Source organism: Fundulus heteroclitus, chromosome 3, assembly GCF_011125445.2.
Source record: "Fundulus heteroclitus isolate FHET01 chromosome 3, MU-UCD_Fhet_4.1, whole genome shotgun sequence".
Taxonomy (NCBI): domain Eukaryota; kingdom Metazoa; phylum Chordata; class Actinopteri; order Cyprinodontiformes; family Fundulidae; genus Fundulus; species Fundulus heteroclitus.
In genome coordinates, this window is record NC_046363.1 from 31,979,952 (window position 1) to 32,007,881 (window position 27,930).

A 27,930-nucleotide genomic window follows, 5' to 3' on the forward strand; every position below is an offset into this window, starting at 1 on the left:
TATTTCTGCTGCTGCCTTGTTCCTTTTCTAATGGAAACTATGACCCAATATTTTTAAAAGTACTTCCAGATGCAGCAGTGTCACAACTTTATATTTTTCCAATGACTGAAATTCCATGATGGCTTTTACCATACCCATAAAAAAGATCGACTGAAGGCTAAGATACTCAGAGTTTATTGATTTTTTTTTTTTATTTTAACTGTTCTATTAGTGAAAACTCAAAGTTTCCTCCCTAATGGATAGTCAACAAGGATTTATGGGGAGACTCAAAATTGGTTGAACCTATTTTTTGGAATATACCCAGCATGAGTGCCTGACACAATAAACATCAGCCCCAATGAATTTCAATATTGGTTGCCAAATAAATATATGTTGGCATGGAGTTGAGCAGCAACAGTTTTTTTCAGGAATTTTGGCAGATTTGAGATTGGATGAAAATTATTAAGGCAAATCTTCTTATACTCAATGAAGGCATGCCTGTCACACTCAGGGTTGTGTGCAGGTTGGTCTGTCTCTCACCTTTCTGTGCAGGGTGTGATTGGGAGGTATGGATCTTCAGCTATAGCTTGTTGGAGTTAATCAGCTGAGGCTTACACTGAAAACCAGGGAAAGACGGCAGTTTAACTTGCTCTTCTGGCATGTGGTAATAGTTCTAGATATTTTCTGTTGCAAATAGCTTTATATACCTGAACCTATGAGTCCTGTCATCAAATCCCCAGATTCCAGTCCTCCAAGGCTGCTTCCCTTGCTTCAGGTCCTGCTCCCCTGACCCTCTTCCTGGCTCTCTCCCTTGTCTGCTGCTCTAAAAGGACCACTATTACCATGCCAATCCACCCTCTACCAGCTACAGCTTCCCCCATCTTCTCCTAGGGTGCTAAGAGAGATACTGCAGCATCCATAAGTTGCCTGCCAGTCTCAAACTCTGAGTGTGCTCACCTACCCTAGATCCCACATCTTAAGCTTGCCTCTTGCCAATTCTTCTTAATCTGCCTGCTTCCCTCCATAAATAGCAACCTCTTCTCCTCAGCATCTGAGCAAACATTCATATATATAAAAAAAGAAAAGAGGACGCAGTACACACATTTGTATTTACCACTCACGTCCCATATTCACAGGTCCAGGCACGGCAGGGAACCTGTAAGGTGAACCCTAAAATCAAGATGGGGGTGGGGGAGAGGGCACCACCACAAGCCAACCTACCCAGTCCCGAGACCAGACGACCCCTTGGCCCATCCTCCCGGGGATGGGGCCAACATGAACTGAATGGGCCAATCAACCAGAGCCCCTGTGCAGGCCATGGGAGATGTTCACCTTCACTTTCATGTTCATCAAACCAATCTTTCACCAGTCTTGCTGTGTGTATTGGTGCATTGTCATCCTGATACACGGCACCTCCTTCAGGATACAATGTTTGAAACATTGGATGCACATCGTCCTCCAAAATGGTTCGGTAGTCCTTGGCAGTGACGCGCCCATCTAGCACAAGTATGGGGCCAAGGGAATGCCAGGATATGGCAGCCCAAACCATCACTGATCCACCCCCAATGCTTCACTCTGGGCATGCAACAGTCTGGGTGGTACGCTTCTTTGGGGCTTCTCCACACCGTAACTCTCCCGGATGTGGGGAAAACCGTAAAGGTGGACTCATCAGAGAACAATACATGTTTCACATTGTCCACAGCCCTAGATTTGCGCTCCTTGCACCGTTGAAACCGACGTTTGGCATTGGCACGAGTGACCAAAGGTTTAGCTATAGCAGCCCGGCCGTGTATATTGACCCTGTGGAGCTCCCGACGGACAGTTTTGGTGGAAACAGGAGAGTTGAGGTGCACATTTAATTCTGCCGTGATTTGAGGAGCCATGGTTTTATGTTTTTTGAATACAATCCGGGTTAGCACCCGAGCATCCCTTTCAGACAGCTTCGTCTTGCGTCCACAGTTAATCCTGTTGGATGTGGTTCGTCCTTCTTGGTGGTATGCTGACATTACCCTGGATACCGTGGCTCTTGATACATCACAAAGACTTGCTGTCTTGGTCACAGATACGCCAGCAAGACGTGCACCAACAACTTGTCCTCTTTTGAACTCTGGTATGTCACCCATAATGTTGTGTGCATTGCAATATTTTGAGCAAAACTGTGCTCTTACCCTGCTAATTGGACCTTCACACTCTGCTCTTATTGGTTCAATGTGCAATTAATGAAGATTGGCCACCAGGCTGGTCCAATTTAACCATGAAACCTCCCACACTAAAATGAGAGGTGTTTCAGTTTCATTGTCCAACCCCTGTATGTGTGTTGTGAAAATGTTGTGGACGAAAGTGTCTAAGATGCATAATAAAATTGGGGTCAGGGACATCACCAGAAAGTGGGACCCTCCAGCAACGCCCCCCTCTACAATGTCCTATGTGTGTGGCAGCGTGATGGAGGAGGCAAAGGGAGGAGTCCGGGGATAGGGAGGAAAGGACTGAGGAGCCTCATGCTCACCCAGGAAGCCAGCTCCCCTACTGACTCTGACAGGCACCCCCGTTCTCCAAAAACCCACCCAGAGAGGGAGGCTCCACCAGCTGCACCACCATAGCCCGATTGCCAGGGACATGCGGCAGGGCCCGTGAGCCAACCACACCCCAGGACCAACACCTTAATTACCTGAAAATTGTATGCCACCCCCCAACCCACCCACCATATCTCCTGGTAGACCTGGAGGTTACAAAAAAAAAAAAAAAAAAAAAAAATCTGGATCAATTTCAATTACTCCAGGCAAATGGTAGTGTTCGCTTGAGGATTTTGTAACTTGCTCTCCTTGCTTGCTTTCCTTTTTGTTTCACTGGGACCTTTTTACTGAATACAAAAAGCCTTCCCCAAGCCTCATGCAAGCTTCATGCAAGCTTCCTGCATTTAATATTTTTATTTTGCACCTGTCAGCTTTTTAGTTAGTTTCTCCTTTTAACAGTTCCACATTTTGTGTTCAGTAATGCAGATGTGAAACATAACTCTTTAAACAAGGATATCATGGCTTGACTGATTTTTTTGGGAATACAATCACAGACAAAAAGCGTTGCCAGGAGGTTGATAAAAGGTGAGATATATTTATATAAATATATCTTTTGATTTTTTTTTTATCTTTCAACTTGTCAGTTCATTGTGTATTTCATTAATGCTTTTTACTCTGTATCAAACATGAACCTTTGTAGAATAAAATACGTAATGTGAATACATTTTATGAAATGCTTATAGATTTGGGTTTTATGTACAGTAGTTGAAAAGTTCCTGTTTGCATTTCATCCCTGTCCTTTTAACAATCATTGAAATGCTATGTAATATCTCTGAGAACTATTTTGTCATATACTGTACATCACAAAACTTGCAACCACATTATATTTGCAGTATACATGGGAAATGTCTTTCAAACAAGTAATTTTTTAAAATTAATTGTAAAGATATTAAAACTGTGTGGCTACCACATTTTAATTTTTTTATTTATTTTATATTATCAACTTTTAATGTATTCATATGAACTGGTTATAGAAAATGTTTCATCTGTGATTTGTAGGGTCTAAACACTCATCATTCACACAAAGATGGCTGGACTTGTGATTTTTCTTCTCATTAGCTCTCCACTGCTTGGTGAGTATATAAATGTTACAGAACATCAGTGGTTCGTATTGAATGCTAAGCCAAAAGCCCATTCTGTGACACGACTATGTATTAATTTGCATCGAAAGCATATAACTGGGATCATGTCATTTAGTACAGTTTTTATTGCCAGGTATATATTTTCATAGTTAGGCCAGTTTACAGTCAAATCAGCTTGGATGTATATAAATATATGTCTGAATAGGGCCTTACATGCACCAGTTCAATCATCTCAAGCTCATTTCTTTGTTGTAGCTAGAGAAACCGTCTTGTCAGAAGACATTATGGAAATCCATTGCTTTTAATATTATTGCACATCAACCCTTATTCACATACAAAATCATGTTTCTTTACCATTATAAATGCATGGTAGTTTTTAAAGAGACGTTTTGTGATATGAAGCCTAGGCGCAAATTCAAGCTGGAAGACTTCCGCCTACCTGTTACAGCGTCATCTTCATTTCCGGACCTCGACCCGCTTTCTCCAATCTTCAATCAAGCTTCCGTTTAAAAGGCTCCACACCCACGCCGTCTGACGCTTTCCAGCCGTGCTCGACCCACCTCCTCCCCTTCTCCACCAGCATCCCAAGTCGTCATCTTTTCCAACCTCCACCACCAGTGTCGGGCCCCGGGGGAGCATCCCTATTCAGCGTTGATGGGCTCATCTGAATTCATCGGAATTCACTGCTCAAATCTTCAGCCGGGGCCCGAGCGCCAAAGAACTGTTATTCATTTTGTCAAATAAATTTGTTAATCGTTTCTCTTTCTCCGTCTGAGTCTCTCCAGATTGAATATTTGTGTATTTGTGCTATGACAGCTGCTGATTAAAAAGCCTTTGAATCAAAATGTTTATTAATCTGCCTTTATTGTGTCATATTGGCACAAAATGACAAATGCAGCACAACAGAGAATGATGTTGCTAGTTAATTAAAATACGGGATTTAATTACTAAATGAAGCATATTTCTGCATATATGTTTAGTAGAAATAATTTTTTTCATTCTTTACTTTCGAAATTTATAGCACAAAATACAATACAATATGGTACTGGTGCATTTTCTTTAAATATGTGTGTTGTTTTTCTGTTTTTAGGTGTGCAGTGCGATAAGTTTCAGGTCTCCTTGTTGCAAACTGTACGTGCGCTGAGAGGGTCCTGTGTGACCGTCCCCTGCTCCTTTGACATACCGAGTGAATATGAAGCCAACTTAAATGAACACTGTGAAGCAAAATGGGTTTACAAAGAAGAAAGGAACCCACAACTGACTGACACAAATGCCGTGACAGGAGACCTAACAAAGAAAAACTGCACCACCACCTTCAGCAATATGCGACTTGATCACAGTAATACTTATTACTTCAGGCTGGATTGCAGCGATCCCCTGATAGGGACATTTAAAGTGGCAGGTGTGACTATCACAGTCACAGGTATGTTTTATTAATAAGATAAGAAAGCTAGTGGGATAATTATCTATTGTGGGATGTTTTTATTTTATTGCCCGCTGCAAATAATACAATTGAATATATTATATTATTGATGTTTCCCCTTAGATAATCTTCCCCCACCAACTCTGACTCCGTCCACACTAGAGGTGAAGATTGGAGAGTTGGTGAGTTTGACCTGCTCTGCTCCAGCTCCCTGTCTGTATCATCCCCCAAATCTGACATGGACCCCCACACTGGGGGACACTCAGGAGACACTGCAGGAGAATCAGGACAAAACTTTAGTTAAGACCTCTGTTCTGAGCTTCACTGCTTCTCCCCTCCATGATGGACAAAAGATATCCTGCACCTCTGTCTACAAGAGACAAAATGGAAACTCTGAGGCCTCTTTTTCCAATACAGCAAATATTTTGTGTAAGTTTTTTTTATTTTTTTCTAAAATGTGCTGAAATCTCACATGATGAAATGTTTTGAGAGAGTTGTTCTTCATAACTTAGGAAAACAAGAAGCTTATTTTCAAGACCCCTTTCAGTTCATCTTTAGGAAGAGTGTGAGTGTTAGATGACACCTTACTGTATAATCAGAATCAGATATACTTTAATAATCCCGGAAGGAAATTGCTGAATATGCTCCACATTTTCCACCAATATTTTGGAAAAGCCAGCAGCTCTGTTTGATGTTTTTGGATTTTTCTAGTGCTTTTAATATATTCAACCCCATATTTTAGCAAACAAGTTATTGGATTTTAAGCTGCACATTTCTACCATTGCCTGGATTTTAGACTATCTTTTGCATCACCCCCAGTTTGTGAGAGTGGGAGAGAAGTATTCGGATCTAATTTTAACAAAAACTGCTTTTTGATAATTTGAGCCTGTGACCCTGTCTTTATTGTTGGGGTTGTTGGTCATTTAAACCCCTCAGGTTCCCCTTCTGATGTTGGTCCCACCTGGTTGTTTGAGAAGGTTATTTCGGTCCTCAGTCCATCCGTTCTGGCTGTTGTTAACAGTAGTTTCTCCTCAAGTGTGACTCCTACAGTTTTTAGACAGGCAATGGTGCAAATTACTGATCAAATAATCCTAGCCTTGATCCCACTTTGCCTTCCAACATAAAATCTATTTCAAACCGTTCCTTTTTGCTCAGAAATTTTAGAGAAAAGCAGCCAATTGGAAGCCTTGCTGGATAAGAATGCTTGAAGTTTTTTAGTCAGCCTTATAACGTTTTCACAACAGAGTCGACATTGTTGTGGGTGATGATGTCCTACCAGTTACAGATTCAGGAAATCATGCTATCCTTCTTCTCTTAGATTTACCCGCTGCTTCCGACACAGTGAACCATAACATTGTGTCTCTTAAAGCAATTTGTAGGCATTCAATTACTGCATTAGAGTGGATTAGACCGTACTTAGTTTAAGAATAGATGAAGTCCATTAGCAATAAACTAAACCATTTAACAAAGTTAAGATTGTTAAGCTTCAATTGTTCACTACTACAGGAGAAAAGTTGTCCGGTTTACACCAATAAACCAACAATTTACAGTTAATGGCAACTTTTTTCACAGCTTCCCAATGATGAACTCCCAGAACTGCTGCTTAATCTGCAATGAGCACTTATTTAGCGCCAGGGGCTCTGGAATCAGGCAAATAATCTGGTCATCATTTATCAGAAGATGTCTTCTCTGGGGCTGGGCTGGGAGAACCTAATAACACATCACTGACAACTGTGATGGTTCATCTGCCCCCCTGTAACATCATCTGCCCCCCTGTAACATAGAAGACATTGCTGAATTATTGTACACTTTTGTGGTTTTTTGTGTCTTCTCAAACCCCCAGTCTGTTGTGGCAGATGGTCGTTTACACTGAGCCTGGTTCTGTTGGATGTTTTTCCTTCCTGTTTAAAGGGGAGTTTTCCTGTCCACTGTCGCTTCATGCATGTTCAGTATGTGGGATAGCTGCAAAGCTATCAACAATGCAGACAACTGCTCACGGTGGTTCTACGCTAACTCAGGAGGAGGGAATGCTGCTTGTCACAACCAATGCAATGGTTACTGGTTTCCTTAGATGGAAAACTTTTTGACCAACGTGTCTGTATGATTTGATTGAATTTTACATTGTATAAAGGGCCTTGAGATTTAGTGTCGTAAATTGGAGCGATATAAATAAAATTGTATTGAATTGAATTGATTGTCACTGGTGTTACGCATAAAATAATGAAGGTAACATCAATTTTGTTTTAATATGTTATTTATATCATACATTTGATAGTTATTTATAAATTTTGGCATTTTGAATATTCTACAACTCAAAATACAGTACTTTCCCTCCTTAAATGACTGCAGGGACAAGCATTTTTGTGGTGATTGGAGTACAAAAAAATTCATTAAGAAGCAAATCTTCATCAAGCTGATGGTGCCAAATGGTTTGATAGTACAAATAATATGTATTTTAAGAATAAAATAAAAAAACAAATTGATGATTTTACAGAATGTGGCTACTATCATAAGCGTTTACTTTTTAGGAACATTTACGTACTGTTTACATGGAATACAATACCCTCTTTTCAATTCTTTTAAACAAAGTGTTGCGAGGAGAATTTGATATTACGTCAATTCTTCATTAAATAAAATCATGTCATGTTTATCTGGCAACACAAACTAGATTAAATCTTAAATTGAATTCACTTTGAGATAAATACATAGCCTGTGGACTTGTGGTAAATAAAATGCATTTAGACACAGCTCATTTACATCAACAAAATCTTCTCTTAGTAAAGATTTGGCATATCCAAAAAACAGTCCTCTTCTAGAACCGCATATCTTTTGGACGATGATCAGTAAGCTCTGTAATCATCTAACTTGTACTTCCCACTGGAGTTTTATAAAACCAAATCCGTGAGTTTATTATGTTATGTTATTTATGTCAGGGTTCACCACAGCAAGTCAGTTACAACTTATAAACAGGCTTGGAAGAAATTTTTATAACAAATACAACCAGGATTAAAGCCCAGGTCTCCAATATCAAAGACTCAGATTCACCTTGCTAAATCACAGATGAACATTACCGACTAATTATCTCAAAAACTGAAATCATGGAGCAAGTCATCACTTTGGAAGGCCAGCAAAAACCCACTTCCTTATTACACTGCCTTTTTTTTAAACCCTGTTTTATTCTTCAGGCACAAACTGTGGCCAGTTTGAGATAATTCTACCACAGACTGTACAAGTTCTGAGTGGATCCTGTGTCACCATCCCCTGCTCCTTTGGCATACAGAGGAAATATGAAAAGGACTTGCATGGAGAATGCAGAGCGCTGTGGGTTTACTCAGATAGCAGCGATCCAAGACTAACAGACACCAACCCAGTAACGGGAAACTTAACAGAGAAAGACTGCACCACCACATTCAGTAACATGCGGCCTGGTCATACCAACACCTATTACCTCAGACTGGATTGTAATGATCTAAAGTATACTTTCAGGACAGCAAGTGTAAAAATTGAAGTCAAAGGTAGGTTTAACAACTATTATTGGATTTAACTTTATCGCACTCACTTCATTCAATTCTTCTTTCTTTTTTTTACATTTTACAATTTACATGAGTATAAATTGCTTACTGAATAATATATTTAAACCTTCTTCACAGATGATTTTCCTTCACCAACTCTGACTCCATCCACACTGAAAGTGAAGGATGGAGACTCTGTGAGTCTGACGTGCTCTGCTCCAGTTCCCTGTATGTCTCATCCTCCAAATCTGACATGGACCCCTACACTGGGGCATGCTCACGAGACACTGATGGAGAATCAGGACAAAACTCTAGTTAAGACCTCTGTTCTGAACTTCACTGCTTCTTACCTTCTTGATGGAGAGAAAATCTACTGCAATGCTGTTTACAAGAAACAAGATGGAAAGTCTGATACATCTTTGACTGCAAGTGCAAATATTTTGTGTAAGTTTATTTTTTTCATTTTTTTAAAAGTTAAAACAGTGACTTGAATAATGCTGTAACTTAGTCATATTAATGTGATAGTCTAATTAGGACTGGATTAACATTACAATAACAACTGATTAATCTCCCGAGACAACCTTTTTTAGAAATTGATAGAAGGAAGCCTGTAATCATTCCTAATTACAAACTAGGACAGCTTGTTGGGTATTTATGAACAATAGAGCTGTAATTCATTTTAAAATTAGGTGTAGTTTCTAATGTAACACTTGCAGGAAAAATTATATTAAGTGCAATAGAATGTGACAACTGAAACAATTATCTGAAGCCTTTGAATATACTTAAATTTTTTTTATTAAAATTAAAAGAATAAAAAAAAAACGGATTTACAAGTCCAATGATGCAGTATCTAAGGAAAACCAGAGAATCAACCTATTTTCTAAACTATAATTAACACAAAATCTTAAAATAAGTACAAAGCAGGAATAATTTAGAGCTTAATAATACAAATAATAATATTATTAATATTGTTGTTATTGAATACTATTACCACCACCACTACCACTACTACTACTACTACTACTACTAATAATAATAATAATAATAATAATATCTTTTTAACAAAGAAAATTTATGCAATATTTTGGTCATATACTGAAGACTTTCACCCAAACTATTTTGCATGGATTAAAAAAAAAAACAAACACAAAAAACAACAACAACAACAAAAAAAAAGCAGATACAAAAATGGCATTGTGTGGCAAATATTCAAAATTCTGTATTAATACATTGTAGCTGCAGATTACCATGCTTTGCAGAGTAGTGTAAGAGACTCACAGAGTTATCAATAATTACTGGCAATTTAAACAAATTGTAATTTATCACATATTCAGAAATAATGATGTACAGATGTCTCTGTAAGTTGTGGTCATAATTTAAATATCTACTTAGTAGATTGATCAAATCCTAAATCAAGCCATTACTCTTCAGTTCTTCCATCCGCTTAACTGTGGGTACAATTTGTCTTTAGCCCATTTGATCAACCCTGACAACTGTTCAACCACATTCAGACTTCAAAATATATCTTCCAGTGCTCATATTTACTTTTCAAGCATTGTACACATTGTTTGAATAGAAGACAATTACTTCTTTTCTATTTTTTACACATTTTGTTCAGAAGGCTTGTTACATCAATCCTCTTTAATAAAAATCTGCAGTAATTCTCTGGCCACATTAATTCAGTTAAGTCCTTAATTTAACCATCTTTCATATTGATTCATAGCCTCTCAACTTGAGGTACATAGATCATTTACACGAACAACACCTACTCTTTTTTTTTAATAAAAAATGGAAAATCTACGAAGCGGTCTTCCTCCAGAACACAATGTCTCCGGGAATATGGGAAATATGATGTAGTCAGTGAAATATTAATAGAAGCTGTAAATAATTTTACATTAATGTTTGTGAACAAACAATAAAAAAAATATAATAAAAGGAAACAAAATTATTGTATGATCATTTTGAGCGACAGTAAAAACTCACTCAAATATTATTTTTCCCCACTTCCTTTTTTTATGAACCTGTTTTGTTCTTCAGGCACAAACTGTGGCCAGTTTGAGGTTTCTTTACCACAGACTGTACAGGTTCTGAGTGGATCCTGTGTCACCGTCCCCTGCTCTTTTGGCATACAGAGGAAATATGAAAAAGACTTGCAGGGAGGATGCAGAGCTCTGTGGGTTTACTCAGATTATAGTGATCCAAGACTAACAGATACCAACCCAATGACAGGAAACTTAACAGAGAAAGACTGCACCACCACCTTCAACAACATGCGGCCTGGTCATACCAACACCTATTACTTCAGACTGGATTGTAATGATTTAAAATACACTTTTAAAACGGCAAGTGTAAAAATTGAAGTCAAAGGTAGGTTTAACAACTATTATTTGATTGAATGTTATCTTGCTCACTTTATTGTTTTTCAATTCTTCTTTCTTTTTTTACATTTTACAATTTACATGAGTATAAATTGTTTATTGAATAATATCATTTAACCTTCCTCCCAGACAATTTTCCTTCACCAACTCTGACTCCATCGACACTGGAGGTGAAGGAGGGAGACTCTGTGAGTCTGACGTGCTCTGCTCCGGCTCCCTGTCTGCCTCATCTTCCAAATCTGACATGGACCCACAAACTGGGGGACCCTCAGGAGACACTGCAGGAGAATCAGGACAAAATTCTAGTGAAGACCTCTGTTCTAAACTTCACTGCTTCTCCCCTCCATGATGGAGAGAAAATCTACTGCAATGCCACCTACAAGAAACAAGATGGAAAGTTTGATACATCTTTGACTGCAACTACAAATATTGTGTGTAAGTTTATTTTTCATTTAAAAATGTTAAAATAATGATTTTATTATTTATTTTAATATTCTAAATTCCCTGTTTGCACACTACAGCTCCAGATTACCATGCTTCGTAAAGTAGTGTAAGAGCCTTACAGAGTTGTTAATAATTACTGGCTAACACAAAATTTGATTTATCACATATACAGAAACAATGATGTACAAATGTCGTTTTAAGTACCCGTACTTGTCAACTTCCACTTATCCAGGAATGGGTCGCGGGGGTTGGTAGACTTAGGAGGAACTCCCAGACTTCCTTCTCCACAGATATCTCTTCCAGCTCCTCTGAGGAAGTCCAAGATTTTCCCATGCCAGCCGAGACACAGTCTGTCCAGCTTGTTTCAGGGCGCCTTCCATCAGTTCATGCCTGGAACACTTGCTGAGGGAGGCATCCAGAGGGTATTCACAACAAATGCCAGAGTCACCTGCTTCAACTTATCTCAATGTGGATGGAGGACCAGCGGCTCTACTCTGAGCCCTTCCAGATGGTTGAGCTCCTATTCCCATCTCTAAAGGAGTGCCTGGCCACCCTGCAGAGGAAGCTAATTTCAGCTGCTTGTATCCAGGATCTTGTGCTTTCGGTCATGACCCAAATATTATGACCATAGGTGAGGGTAGGAACATAGACTGACCAGCAAATCGAGCTGATCAACACTGACAAACCACATTTCGACTGTAGTAAATATCTGTGGTCACGTTTACTTTTAAAGCATATTTACAGTTTATTTAGATAGAAGGCAATGTCCCCTTTGCTCGTAATTCTTGTTATGTCAATGCTTGATTACAAAAAATTAAAAACACAAAAATTTTTAATTTTGTAACAATTTTCTGGCCACATGAACTCAGTAAATTACATAATTTACTGAACTTTTATATTATTTTATACCACCTTGACTTGAGGTACAAAACCTGCATTGACACAGGCCATTTACACCTTACATCCCACTCTTAGTTTAAAAAAGGCAACTCAAAAAAGTGGTCTTTCTTCAGAAGGCCATGTCTTCGGGAATAAGACCAGCAAGATTTCTAATCACTACAATGAACTTTTATTAGAAGGTGTGAATAATTTGTTGTAAACAAAATAGCCAGAAAACTGAAATCGTTGTATCATGGCTTTGGAAGGCCAACAAAATCCCAAATTTAATTTCCCTTACTTTTTTCTAAACCACTTTTACTCTTCAGGCACAAACTGTGGCCAGTTTGAGATCTCTCTACCACAGACTGTACAAGTTCTGAGTGGATCCTGTGTCACCGTCCCCTGCTCCTTTGGCATAAAGAAAAAGTATGAAAAGGACTTGCATGGAGAATGCAGAGCGCTGTGGGTTTACTCAGATAGCAGCAATCCAAGACTAACAGACACCAACCCAGTAACGGGAAACTTAACAGAGAAAGACTGCACCACCACCTTCAGCTACATGCGGCCTGGTCATACCAACACCTATTACTTAAGACTGGATTGTAATGATCTAAAGTATACTTTCAGGACAGCAAGTGTAAAAATTGAAGTCAAAGGTAGGTTAATTCCATTTTTTACAAAAATTATTAGATGAATCAACCTCATGTCACTTTCTTAATTCCCTTGAATTCATTTTTTTGCATTTTATAATTTATCTATGAGTAAACACATAAAAAAACGTTATAATTAAACCTACCTTTCAGATGATTTTCCTTCACCAACTCTGACTCCGTCGTCACTGGAGGTGAAGGATGGAGACTCGGTGAGTCTGACGTGCTCTGCTCCGGCTCCCTGTGTGCCTCATCCTCCAACTTTGACATGGACCCCCACACTGGGGGACCCTCAGGAGACACTGCAGGAGAATCAGGACAAAATTCTAGTTAAGACCTCTGTTCTGAACTTCACTGCTTCTTACCTCCATGATGGAGAGAAAATTTACTGCAATGCCACCTACAAGAAACAAGATGGAAACTATGATACCTCTTTGACTGCAACTACAAATATATTGTGTAAGTTTAGTATATTGTTTAAACAAATGTTAAAATGATGTATTCATTAATTCTGTGGCTTATTTAGTTGGTCTGACAGTGTCTTATAACAGTTAGTTACTGGAAGTTTTTACAGTGCTAAGAGAAAACCTTTTTAGAAGATGAATGATGCACACCTATACCAAGTCCTCAAATGTGGATAACTTTTTTAATATTTGCAACAATGAACAATACATTCCTAAATAATTCCATATCACACCTACGTTCAAATGATACGCATACAAGTTTGATTAAAAAGGTTGAGATTATCATATTTCAAAATTAATTATATTTGATACTATTACTCCTCCTACTACTACTAACCATAATAATAACATTAATAACAATAACTATAATATCAATAGAAGACCTTTTGATTTAAATGTAGCAGCAATAGGCTGCTTTGCACCTTATAATAATGAGATGCAGAAAAAAGCTGAATAAATAAAACTTTATTCTATCAATTGTGATGTTTTATGCACTTTTTAGATCACCTACTCAATTGATTTTAGCTAAAGGTCAGTTAATCCAACAGTTAGGCCAATAAGATCACAACCCAATGTTTTACAACTAACTAGAAGCTTATCGTTGCCAAAGTTCCTATAGTTTCAAGATCCTTTGCATACAAAAACACTAAACCATGGTTGACATCACATCTATGGAAGCTGTGTCAGATCAAAGAAGACACTTACAGCAGGGGGACCAGGCCCTGTATATACAGGCAAGAAACAAGCTGACCAAAAAAGATTAGGGCTGCTAAGAGAAGCTACAGCAATAGCTAAAAAGCAGTTTCTCAGCTAACAACCCAGCAACAGTTTCGACATCACTAACAATAAGATCACTGCCCTCTACACAGCATGAACTCCACTATGCCTTCTCCTCTTCCCTCTGACCCCCTCTCTGCACTGAAGGTCACCGTAGAGAATGTTATGAGCTCTTTCAGGGTCAGGAGATCTAGACTGCTCAAGCTCATGATACCATTTCCTCCTCCTGCCTAAAAGCCTGTACTGGTGAAATAGCTACCATCTTCACCCAGATCTTCAACAAACCTCTGAAACTGTCTAAGAGTCCCTCTTGCTACTAGCATTCCAACATAACCCTGGTTCCCAAGAAATGTACAGTCACAAAATGTAACGTCCATACACCTGTTGCCCTGATGTATGTGGTCATGAAATCCTTTCAGTGACTGGTGTTGAAGAATATTAAGTCATCACTGGTTCCCTGCTGAACACCTGCAATTTGCTTAGTGAGCAAGCAAGTTGGCAGATAATGCATTCAACTTGGGACTACACTTCATCCTGCACCACCTCGACCACCCCGGGATGTGTGCCAGGATCCATTTTTTTGGTCTGTAGCTCGGCTTTCAACACCATCAGCACAGACGTCCTCCACCAGAAGCTCACTTAACTTACAGTACCAGCCTCTACCGGTCAATGGATCACCATCTTCCTGATTTACCAGAAGGAGGAGGTGATACTGGGAAGCATCTTTTCCTGCACAAGAAGCATCAGCCCCCCTTGGGATGTGTTCTCTCCCTTTCCTTCTTCTGTCTGTACACAAATAACTGGACCTCCTTAGATCGCTCTGTGAAACTCTTGAAGTATGCAAATAGCACCACTACCATGCTATCTGCATACTTCAGGATGTGTACCGGCTGGTCCACTGGTGCTCTGAAAACCCATTGGAGCTTAACCTGCTCTAAACTGTGGAGATGAAATTGGCTTTCAGAGAACACCCCCCACATTTCCTCCCCTCATCACCCTCAACAACACTGGGTCTACTGTCGATCACTTCTGGATCCTAGGAACCACTCTTTCTCAAGACCTGAACTGATCCTGATGCCGTTCGAAACTAGACCCGACAGATACTGAACTTCTTGGGGCATTCCAAGAAGGGCAGGTTCAAACTGCAACAAACAATTAGATCTGCAGAGAGGCTCATCAGAGCTGACCTTCCATCCATCCAGTACTGGTACATGTCTAAGGCCAGAAAAAGGACAGCTAACATCTCTGCAGACTCCACACATTCTAGACACAAACTGGTTAAATGTTTGCCCTGAGGTTGGTGCTATGGAGCTGTTTAAGAAATCTACTGCCACAGTTTCATCCCCCAGACTGTCTCTCTGTTAAACACAATGCAGACCTTACAGCCATACTTTTTAATCCTTTTTGTAAGAATAGCAGTGTATAAGTATACATTTACATGTACATACTGTTCCTTTTATGCGTTATGATCAGGAAGAAGGGCAGTGGTACACACAAACTTAAGCCAGTTTTGCATGGATCCCTAAATCAGGATCATAAGAAAATGGCATTGCGTGTCAAATATTAAAAATTCTATATTTAGTCACTGTAGCCTCAGACTATGCTTTGCAAAGCATAGTCTGATAGACCAAAAAATACCTGTATGTTATTTATACAAGATTGGTTTGATCAAATTCGCTGAAACAATCATATTCTACAGATGCCTTCATAAGTTGCAGTTATTATTCTATTCTCTGCCTAGCAGATTCATTAACTCCATGTTTAAGTTATTCTTCTTCAGTTGTATTCCTCTTTTTAACATTAGTTTATTTGATATGATCCAGCAACTCTCCCTATTTAGACCAGAAATATATTTAAAAATCTGCCTGTCTTAAAATTTATTAAAAATAAGACTTTCAAACTTTTCTAGCCCATCTGATCAACCCTAACAAATGTTTAACCATATTCATGCTTTTGGTAATGTTCTGTTTTTGAACAAAAGATGACAAGCAAGATCTTTTGACAGCACAACAAGAGATAACTTGTAGTTCTAAATGATTTTTGTCTACTAAATATCTAAAAAAAACTGACATCCTAAAAGGTGTCACCACTTTGGAAGAAAAGAAAATAAAACTTTATTTTTTCACTTCCATTTTTCCTAACCACTTTTTGTTCTTCAGGCACAAACTGTGACCAGTTTGAGATCTCTCTTCCACAAACTGTACAAGTTCTGAGTGGATCCTGTGTCACCGTCCCCTGCTCCTTTGGCATAAGGAGAAAATATGAAAAAGACTTGCATGGAGAATGCAGAGCGCTGTGGGTTTACTCAGACAGCAGCGATCCAAGACTAACAGATACCAACCCAGCAACGGGAAACTTAACAGAGAAAGACTGCACCACCATCTTCAGCAACATGCGGCCTGGTCATACCAACACCTATTACTTAAGACTGGATTGTAATGATCTAAGATACACATTTAAAACAGCAAGTGTAAAAATTAATGTCAGAGGTAAGTTTAAAAAAAAATCATCATAATCTTCATTGCAACTTCATAATTGCTTTGTCTTTGAGAAGTTACATGTTTAAAAATCCCTGCGTACTGACTATATAGAACCTTCCTCCCAGATAATCTTCCTGCTCCAACTCTGACTCCGTCCACTCTGGAGGTGAAGGATGGAGACTCAGTGAGCCTGACATGCTCTGCTCCGGCTCCCTGTCTGTCTGAGCCTCCAAATCTGATTTGGACCCCCACACTGCGTAACAGTAAGGAAACACTGCTGGAGAATCAGGACAAAACCATTAAGACCTCTGTTCTGAACTTCACAGCTTCTCGGCAAAATCATGGACACATCTCCTGCAATGCTGTCTACAAGAAACAAGATGGAAGCCGTGATGTAACTTTTTCCACAACAGCAAATATTCTGTGTATGTGTTTTTTTTTTTCTTTCTCTAAGATGTTGAAATCATTTATTTTTTTTTTATTTTTTTATGTGGGTCAGTCATATTGATTTAATTTTCAATGAGGACTACATACAATTAACCACAATAATTATTTATTCCTTTTTGGGAAACTGTAATCAGAAAATGACAGGAAGTAGATTGTAAAACATTCTATTCTCAGAACAGCAGGAACAGCTTTTTGAATATTTGTTGTATTCATAAAAAGATCACTCGTCTAATTTTAATGAATCTTACCTGGATTATAATGCATGCAGTTTTGATTATATTATTTACTGTGTAAAGCATCAACAGATAGACACTAGTGAGGAGTGCTGGATAGAAAATTGTTCTCAGGAGAGAGAACATCTACTTAAAATAATTTTTAAATTAAAAAAAGTATTCGTTCAAGAATTACTAAAATTAGACTAAACATAATTTGTTAAAAGACCACTCTGACGTCAAGTTTTGACGTCAGCAAAAAAAAGATGACACTTCTAATTTATTGTTTAATTAACTATCTTTTCCTAAACCACATTTGTTCTTCAGGTCCCGACTGTGACAGGTTTGAAGTCTCGCTACCACAAACTGTACAAGTTCTGAGTGGATCCTGTGTCACCGTCCCCTGCTCCTTTGAAATACAGAGAAAACATGAAAAACACTTGCATGGAGGATGCAGACCTCTGTGGGTATACCTAGAAAACCCTGATCCAAGACTAACAGAGACAAATTCAGTGACAGGAAACTTAACGGAGAAAGACTGCACCACCACCTTCTACAACATACAGTCAGGTCACACCAGTACATATAACTTCAGATTGGATTGTAGTGATCTAAAATACACTTTTAAAGAAGCAAATGTAAAAATTGAAGTCAAAGGTAGGTTTTTAAATGCATTAGTCTTATTGGATTCATTTATCAGTTTAAAATACTGATAAAAAAAAATCAGTTTAATGATACTATTAAACCTTCTTCCCAGATAATTTCCCCCCACCAACTCTGACTCCGTCCACACTGGAGGGGAAGGAGGGAGACTTGGTGAACTTGACGTGCTCTGCTCCCGCTCCCTGCCTGACTCATCCCCCAACTCTGACATGGACCCCGATACTGGGGGATGTTCTTGAAACACTGCAGATGAATCCAAATAAAACTCTGGTTAAGACCTCTGTTTTGAGCTTCACTGCTTCCAGCCTCCATCACAGACAGAATATCTCCTGCACTGCTGTCTACAAGAGAGAAAGTGGAAACTCTGATGCATCTATGGCTACAAGTTTGAAAGCAGATATTTTGTGTAAGTTAGTCATCTTTTCCGATTTTTAGGTATTATATCTTCACTAGTATAGCTCTGGTATGTTGACTTTGAAATTAATGTCAAAGAAAGCCAATTTAGTAATATCATCCGTCTTGTTTATACAGTTAGATTTTTCGGTTTCCTCCCTCCATCTTCTTCTGCATCAGACTAAAGACCTTTTTCAGCCTTTTAACAAGTGTTTTTAGTCTTTTTTGTACTGTTTTTACAACATCTGTATTTACTGGAGGAGTCTGCCAAAACAAAAGAAACAAGCCAAAAGCCCGACTTTTAAATCTTTTAATCAGCGAAGCAAAGGTGGCCATTTACTTGTCCCGTAGAGACAGACTGCAGGAGGGACCTCACCTTGATGCAGTATATATATATATATATATATATATATATATATATATATATATATATATATATATATATATATATATATATATATATATATATGAAAATCTAGCCAAATCCTGGCTTTAACGTTGCACCTCCACAGAGCCATTTTATATATATATATATATATATATATATATATATATTTATTTATTTATTGTCCACCAATTAAAATTTAACTTTCTCCTTAGTAAAGTTTCTAACCAAGTTCCCCGTTTCGTCTTCATATCTCTTGCAACACATCACTACATGTTCTATTGATTCTTGTTGCTCACAATATCCACGTCTACCTGAAATATATTTTCCTGTTTTGAATAGTGTGTAATTTAATCCAGTATGTCCAAATCTAAGTCGTGAAGTAACTGTTTCCCCTCTTCTGGTTCTTTCTGCTTTCCTCATTTCTCCTTTCTGTTGAATCCTATAAAACGATCTTCCTTTCCTCTCTCCTTCCCATTGCTTTTGCCGTCTTTCCTTTGGTCTTTGTTTAATTATACTCTTAAAATGCAATATCTAGCCTATCACCTAAACCTTTGGATGTATCTGTATATATTTGAATATAACCATAATAACTATTGATGTATGCCTGTATCAGTTGATGATTAAGATGAACTTTTTCAACCATGTCAAATCTACTGTAGCTTCAGGAAGAATCCAGGGAAGGATTACTGGGTGTTTCTTTCCTGTCTTCCTCTGTCATTATTCTCCTTCAGTTCTCTGGCTTGATTGCTCTCAGCTGTTGCCCATGATCATCTTATTACTTACACCTGCTGTCCATGCCTTTTTTTCCCTCACTCCCTCTGCAGCCTGCCTGGTTATCAATCTCACTTACTGGGTTCTCTGTTATTCTATGCCTGCACATTTAGGCTTTTCTCTGTGGGTTCTTGTCTCTTCTTGCCTTCCCTGTTTCTCATTTGTTCCCACTATGACATTTCTCTGTAGGTTTCTTCATTATCATTTACATCTGTGTTTGGGTCCTTCTACAACCTCAGAGATTGCTCCAAAGTCAGTGACTCAAAGAAATTGGCTGTTTCCATAGAACATTTTACCAATTTTACCAATAAGCTTAATTTGACTGCAGTATTTTATATTTAGGAGCAAATTAATTGACTTTTATATGAAAATGTTAAATTGTATTCAAGACATTATTTTTAAATAACTTTTCTACATAAACTGTATAACCTGTAGCATATATAAACTTTAGCATAGGTTAACTGAATAAAAATGTATATAAACATGCTTTTGTTAATTTTGTAAACCTTATATAAAATATTTTCAGGTGACTATTTGCTCTATTTTCTTACAGTTCCTCCAAGGATACTACCCTCTTCTAGTTGTAACAAAACAGCTGGTCAGATCAACTGTTCCTGTGAAATCAAAGGAAACCCGCCCATTTTGCAGTGGTTTCTCAATGGACAACCTGTCAATCAATCTATGGAAGGTTTTGTCACCATTAAGTCTCTAAATGAAACATATCTGAGGAGCATCATCTCTCTGAATCAACCAAAGGAAAGAAATGTGTCCGCCTTGCTCTGCTTTGGCTTCAATTCATTGGGATCAGACAGTAAACTTCTTTTTGTGAACTCCCTCCAGACTTCAGCAGAACATCTAGGTTTGTCTGTAATTTTATATTCAAATACTGTTTATTGATCAATCATTTATCCATTATTTAACACATGATTCATTACAAAAAGGCACCACAAACTTTGAGTCTACCATTAAAAACAAGTTATTAGACTGGGTGATACATTCAAAAATCAAATACCAGCAATGATTACTTGTCCTTAAATATTTAGTTGTTTTCCTCAGATTGCGGGTGTGTTTTTAAAAGCGTAAATGTACACCAGACGCTGCAAAGTATGATCCACAGCTGTGTGTTTCTGTGCAAAAAAGAAGTTTCGCCACATGGACAGAGCACCAAGCAGAAGGCACACTCTGGCCTTCCTTCCGTTAGTTGACAAAGTGTTGCGAAAGGAAAGGCAGGGTGCTCAGCAAAAATGGGTGCATCCCATCAATCCGCTGCGCCAACAACAAAGGGACTTCTACCATCTTGTGGCCGAACTGACAATCGACTATTATTCTGTGATACTTTCGGAAGTGAACTTTGACACGAGATGTTGTATTCCCGTCAATTCTCTGCAAAACAGGAGCGTATATGAGTCTGAAATTAGAACGTCAATTTAATCTAGCCGTCGCGTGGTCTAAATACCTGTGTTGTACATGCATATCATGCTACTAGTGAAAATTTATCGACTGATTAAAATGAAAATGCTGCTTTGCTGCGCTGGAACGTGTCTGGTATATTTCCTCCTTTAGAATCAAGTCATCTTATGCAATCAATCTTTTTCATCCCATTCAAGAACTGAAACCTTTAAATCTGTTTCAGATTAAAAATGAAAAACCTGTACGAGTTTACATCAAAAGATGTCTTGATATCCTTCTGCTACGAATGGGTGAAAGTTCTTTTGCTTGAATTGATTCTTCATATAAAAACCATTGAGGAACAACGTTCTATAAAAAGCAATCACTTCACTCCCCCGCTCTCCATAAAAAACGAAACTCTATCTCACAACATAACATAATGATTAGCCAGCTCTGAACTGCAGCTCTTTAGAAGTGCTGCAGTTTAGAGCTGGCATGGATGATAGCTTCAGCTTCATAATTAGGCTCCAATTTCGAAAAAAGAACATATGGCAATCGAATGCAATTATATTTAACATGCTTTCAATCATATTGGAAACCACATTTGCAATATTTCCTGGTGAAAATATGCTCTACTTTTTTACAGTTCCTCCAAGGATCCTGCCCTCTTCTAATTGCACCAAAACAGCTAGGCAGATCAACTGTTCTTGTGAAATCCTGGGGAAACCTACCATTTTGCAGTGGCTTTTCAATGGGCAACCTGTGAACCAATCTGGGGAAGGTTTTGTCATCAGTCAGTCTCGGAACAAAACATATCTGAGGAGCACCATCTCTTTGAATCAAACACAGGAGAGAAATGTGTCCTTCCTGCTCTGCTTCGGCTTCAATTCAATGGGATCAGACAGTAAACTTATTTTTATCAACTCCCCTCAGACCTCAACAGAAAACTTAGGTTTGTTTGCCATGTTGCATTTAAATGCTGTTTATTTATCAGTTATTTATCAATTATATAACTCAGATTTATTGCATAATTACAACTCAAATAGTGAAGTCCAACTTAACAGCATGTTGTCAGACAAAGAGGTTAATGTAAGAGTTACATTTTTAGATACCAACACTGATTACTTTTATGTATGAGTGTACATCATAAGATACTTTGGAGTTCAGAAACATCTATCTCCTATGAAAAAAAATAAAAATAATATATATATATATATATATAAAATGTTGAATTACAATGTTGTACAACAGGAGGTGATACTCCCCAAGTTCTCCATGAAGCAGCTCTCTAAACTGCAGAACTCCAGAACTTCTGCAGTTTATAGATGGCCTGAATTACACCTACATCTTCCTAATTTGTTTCCAGTTTCAAAGAGAGAACATAAGGCAGTCAAAATTAATTAAAGTAAACATGCTTTGTTTCATCTTTGAAAAACACATTTAAAATGTTTCCAGGTGACTATTTGCTCTACTTTTTTTACAGTTCCTCCAAGGATCCTGCCCTCGTCTAGATGCACCACAACAGCTGGTCAGATCAACTGTTCCTGTGAAATCATGGGGAAACCTCCCATTTTGCAGTGGTTTCTCAATGGACAACCTGTCAACCAATCTGGGGAGGGTTTTGTCACCATTAAGTCTCTAAATGAAACATATCTAAGGAGCACCATCTCTTTGAATCAACCACAGGAGAGAAATGTGTCCTTGCTCTGCTTTAGCTTCAATTCTTTGGGATCAGACAGTAAACAGCTTTTTGTCTACTCCCCCCAGACTTCAGCAGAACATATAGGTTTGTCTGCCATTTTATATGTAAATGCTGTTCATTGAAAATTTATTATTTAACACGTGATTTATTAAAATAGGAAATCTCTAAACCTTGAGTTTACCTTAATAGGTTCTTAGACCAGATGGTAGATTTAAAGTTATAGTTGGTAATTCTGTTCAGAAACACTTTTGTTACATTTGGTGAAATGGTCCTTCCATCCTGACAGTAATCAATACATTTTGTGTTCAGAAAAAGGAGGGAAAATTAGATCTCTGTGAGAGCCGCAGGCCTGTAGAAACTCTGACCAATCCCTGCATTTCCGTCCAAATGGCAGGGATTGGTCAATGGATTGGTTGGGGCCACACCTCCTCTGTCCATCGAGTTCAGGGAGAATCATCTTATCTATTGGTTGTCCCACATGCCAATCATTCTGAGGCACTCATGTAACGCCAATGTGCGTGCTCGTTCCTTGTTAGTTTCCACTTGCTGGCTGTGCATGCACACTTCTAGTATTTATGTATCCAGTTAGATTCCGTGTTAACCATTTATTGTAGCTCCGCTGCTCTCACTGTATACTTTGAAAATCGCTGAGAGTCATAAGAAGCAAACCGCGTACAGGTTTTTGAGAAGAAGATGAAGGCCTCAGTAAAAAGAAATAAGAGCAGAGAGGATTTGGGTGATTTTTGTACATGATATCCCTGGGAGCAGATGACCAGATATAACGGTGTTACGCATGCACAGTTATTCAAAAAGGGACCGAGTTACATTTCCAGAAAAATCACAGAATCTACCTTTAAGAGTTAGATACCAGCAATTATTTTCATCATACCAGCAACTTAGAATCAAGTTGTCTTATGCAACTGATTAGTCTTTCTCATCACATTAAAGACCTGAAACTTTTAAATCTTTTTTAGATTTAAATTTAAAAGCATGTATGAGTTGACATTATACGATGCTTTAATGATTGGAAATAAACTTCTGCTAGGAATGGTTCAGAGTTCTGTTGCTTGAACTGAATTGATTATTTTTATAAAAGTGGTTACAGAACAATCTTCAACAGCAGGAATCACTGCACATCCAGGTTCACCATAAAAAAAGCAACTCTATCTCTCAACATAACATGGAATAATGATGGCCCCGTTTTGCCAGCTCTAAACTGTAGCATTCCAGAAGTTCTGTAGTTTAGAGCTGACATGGATAATACTTACATCTTCCTAATTTTTTCCAGTTGCAAAGAGAAAACATATTTAGAACATTTCAAGTGACAATATGCTCTACTTTTTTACAGTTCCTCCAAGGATCCTGCCCTTGTCTAGTTGCACCAAAACAGCTAGGCAGATCAACTGTTCCTGTGAAATCATGGGCAAACCTCCAATTTTGCAGTGGCTTTTCAATGGGCAACCTGTGAACCAATCTGGGGAAGGTTTTGTCATCAGTCAGTCTCGGAACAAAACATATCTGAGGAGTACCATCTCTTTGAATCAACCACAGGAGAGAAATGTGTCCTCCTTGCTCTGCTTCGGCTTCAATTCAATGGGATCAGACAGTAAACTTATTCTTATCAACTCCCCTCAGACTTCAACAGAAAACTTAGGTTTGTTTGCCATATTATATTTTAACTCTGTTTATTGATCATTTATTTGTCAATTATATAATTCAGGATTATTGCAAAATTACAACTGAAATAGTGAAGTCCAACTTAACAGCATGCTATTAGACAGAGAGGTTAATGTAAGAGTTACATTTGTAGATACCAACACTGATTACTTTTATGTATGAGTGTACATCATAGGATACTTTGGAGTTCAGAAACATCCATCTCCTATGAAAAAAATAAAATAAAATGATATATATATATATATATATATATATATATATATATATATATATATATATATATATATATATATATGTTAAACTGCAATGTTGTACAACAGGAGGTGATACTCCCCAAGTTCTCCATGAAGCAACTCTCTAAACTGCAGAACTCCAGAACTTCTGCAGTTTATAGATGGCCTGAATAACACCTACATCTTCCTAATTTGTTTCCAGTTTCAAAGAGAGAACATAAGGCAGTCAGATTGAATTAAAGTAAACATGCTTTGTTTCATCTTTGAAAAACACATTTAAAATGTTTCCAGGTGACTATTTGCTCTACTTTTTCACTGTTCCTCCAAGGATCACAACATAACATGGAATAATGATGGCTCCGTTTTGCCTGCTCTAAACTGGAGCACTCCAGAAGTTCTGCAGTTTAGAGCTGACCTGGATAATACTTACATCTTCCTAATTTTTTCCAGTTGCAAAGAGAAAACATATTTAGAACATTTCAAGTGACAATATGCTCTACTTTTTTACAGTTCCTCCAAGGATCCTGCCCTTTTCTAGTTGCACCAAAACAGCTAGGCAGATCAACTGTTCCTGTGAAATCATGGGAAAACCTCCCATTTTGCAGTGGCTTATCAATGGGCAACCTGTGAACCAATCTGGGGAAGGTTTTGTCATCAGTCAGTCTCTAAATGAAACATATCTAAGGAGCACCATCTCTTTGAATCAACCACAGGAGAGAAATGTGTCCTTGGTCTGCTTTAGCTTCAATTCTTTGGGATCAGACAGTAAACAGCTTTTTGTCAACTACCCCCAGACTTCAGCAGAACACATAGGTTTGTCATTTTATATTTAAATGCTGTTTATTGATAATTCACATATAAACTATTTAACACAGGATTTGTTCCAAAAAACAACTCAAATTGTCAAGTCCACCTTAACAGCATGTTATTAGACAGAGAGGTAGGTGTAAGAGTTAGACATTTAGATACAAACACTGATTACTTTTCCATTAAAAATTTACTTTCATTAGCCACATTAATGTCAATTCATCATATCAGCAATTTAGAATCAAGTTATCTCATGTATGTGATTCATCTTTTTCATCTCATTCAAGAACTGAAACCTTTTAAATCTTTATATTTTTCAAATTTAAAAACATGTATAAGTTAACACCATAAGATGACTTGATGTTTTGTCCTATCGCTTATGATCCAAATATCATATTTAAGGATTTTAATCCATATTCTTTCATCTTGCATTTCAGATAAGAATTGGATGTCTGTGTTTATCGGAACAACTGTCATCTTACTCCTACTTGTGTGTTTCTTGCTGATTGTTATCAGGTAGGTGAGCAACTCATCAAAGCTACCTTTTTTTCTATTGTAATGTCTTAATGACCGACAGCTGCTTGCCATCACTATACAAGATGTCCTCCAATGACGCTTGTCAATGTTCCTTTTTTGCCACACTCAAAAATAAATTTCCTTCTGTGCTATTATAGCATAACAAATCTTCTTTGCATTAATTACAAAGTTTTGTTGTTTCTCCAAAGACATGTTTACCTCCCCCATGGTCTTTTTTCACTGACTAAAGAACATCCCGAATGATAATGATATAATCTTTTAGGTTTCAGAAGACTCACCACTACCCTGAAATCAACACACTTGCAAGAAAAGGGAAAAAGGTAAATTGTCTTTTGGGTTTGTCTGTTATTGCTTCATTTGTCAAATAATTTCCTCAGCTAAGATTTTTGTGTTCAATTTTAGGTACAAAACACAACCGAAGATGACAATAAAATCAACACAATCGAGCTAAGAGAGAAAAAAATTGTCAATTCAGGGACTTCTTCGACTTGAATAATCATGTGTCTTACTTTGGTGACTTACTGTTGCATTTACTCAAAATATTGATGTCGAGGCAAGAAAAAGTAAATATTCTGCCATAACTCTGCTGTTGCAATGTTAATTTGGAGATTACGTTTTATATAGACATATATGTGTTTGTTGGTTTTAGGGATATGTTGTATTTTTACAGTAAATGTACACTTACTTAGCTACAGTAGTCTTGCCTATTATTATTTAACAAAACAATTTAAACTGAATTTTGCTGAATATTAATGTTTTTCTTTTGTGTTTTCCATATTTACTTGTTGGTTATTCATGTTCATTTAGGTCTTACTATTTTAGTTTCTTTGTTTATTCTTGAGTTTTGATCTTTGTACATTTAATATTTTTTCTGTTATAGCTCTGTTTGTCTCTTCCTCCTTGATTAATAGTTTCCTTGTTTCTCAGCTCAGCTCTCTGTGGCAATTCGTCTCTGTCCCTCAACTTCCCCGGTTTCCTTCTGTCACAGCTGCTCCACATCTCTTCTGATTGCACTTCTGGTTTGCTTGTCATTTCTCTACCCTAATCAGAAAAATACAGAGCAAAAATCTGGTTGCCTCCAATTGAAGCCTGTTTGTGGTTTAAAAGTATTGTTTACTTTCATGCTTGTTTCTTGTGGAAATTCTGACTTTTTCACTGTGTATGACTTTTGTTCACCGTTGTACAAAATAACTAGGGGTGTACATCAACAGCTTTATCACAATATGATGTTAAATTGATTTGTTTCGATGACAATACGACATTTGTGATATCACAAAATCTGTTAAAATATGATTTCCATTAAATTAAATTCACAAGTCTACAATCAATAGGATGTAATATCTTCTGCTCATCTAACACTATTATTTATATTAATCCTAAGTCTGCAGAATTTCTACATATTGTTTTAGATAAATATACATTAACACTGCTATTCATAGTAGATCTTTTTTTTAATTAGGACAGATGTATCAGATCATTTCTCAAGTCTTGTCGGTTTTGATAAATGCAAAAGTGGCAATTTATTGTCTCGGTAATACTGCTACCAAAGTAGTATTACAAATATTACTTTGAGGCTTTGGTTACATGTGCCACAGGTAATGAGAACAGAGAATTGCACTTTATATTTTAGATCTAGGACTGTATATATAGATGTATTCATATTTTTGGTGATGCCTTCACAGTTGCTTTATTAATTTCTCTTTTTTTAAGCCAGGTATTTGTCAGTAGACAAACAAAATGGCTACTGAAAAGCTAATGTCAAGGCGTTCCTTCTCTAATGGGCTGCGTAAATGGATTTGCAGAGATCCGTGGGTTTGAGCCCCACATTGGGCGTATGCTCTTTATATGACCTTTTATTCCTGGGAGTGGCTGGCCTAGTGTTTAGAGCAGTGCGTTTCCGCTTTGAGAAGGTTGCAAGTACCTGGTTCGATCCCCACAGCCTCCACTCTGGGTCCCTGAGCAAGACCCTTAACCCCACATTGCTCCCCAGGCGCCGCAGAGTGGCAGCCTACTGCATCTCCAAGGGGATGGGTTAAGATACAGAGATCAATTTCTCCACACGCCCCCCCC

At 37.8% G+C, this 27,930-nt stretch overlaps 1 protein-coding gene across 1 annotated transcript; it reads left to right on the top strand.

The window, feature by feature from the left end:
- The first annotated feature begins 3,549 nt into the window (after positions 1-3,549).
- LOC105917750 lies at positions 3,550-27,907 on the top strand. Its single transcript, XM_036127808.1, has 19 exons — positions 3,550-3,625; positions 4,725-5,057; positions 5,181-5,486; positions 10,607-10,936; positions 11,077-11,382; positions 12,597-12,926; positions 13,074-13,379; positions 16,321-16,650; positions 16,767-17,066; positions 17,628-17,957; positions 18,058-18,369; positions 20,069-20,374; positions 21,551-21,856; positions 22,388-22,690; positions 23,955-24,260; positions 25,027-25,329; positions 25,761-25,839; positions 26,123-26,180; positions 26,263-27,907. Exons 1-19 carry the CDS (start codon positions 3,580-3,582, stop codon positions 26,350-26,352), a joined length of 4,980 nt encoding a protein of 1,659 aa, XP_035983701.1. The 5' UTR covers positions 3,550-3,579; the 3' UTR covers positions 26,353-27,907.
- The last annotated feature ends 23 nt before the right edge of the window (positions 27,908-27,930 follow it).

Coding starts and splice junctions, on each gene's coding strand:
- LOC105917750 (XM_036127808.1), top strand. CDS start 3,580: ATGGCTGGACTTGTGATTTTTCTTCTCATTAGCTCTCCACTGCTTG. Junction 24,261..25,026: donor GACTTCAACAGAAAACTTAG/GTTTGTTTGCCA, acceptor ACTTTTTTACAG/TTCCTCCAAGGATCCTGCCC. Junction 26,181..26,262: donor TTGCAAGAAAAGGGAAAAAG/GTAAATTGTCTT, acceptor GTTCAATTTTAG/GTACAAAACACAACCGAAGA.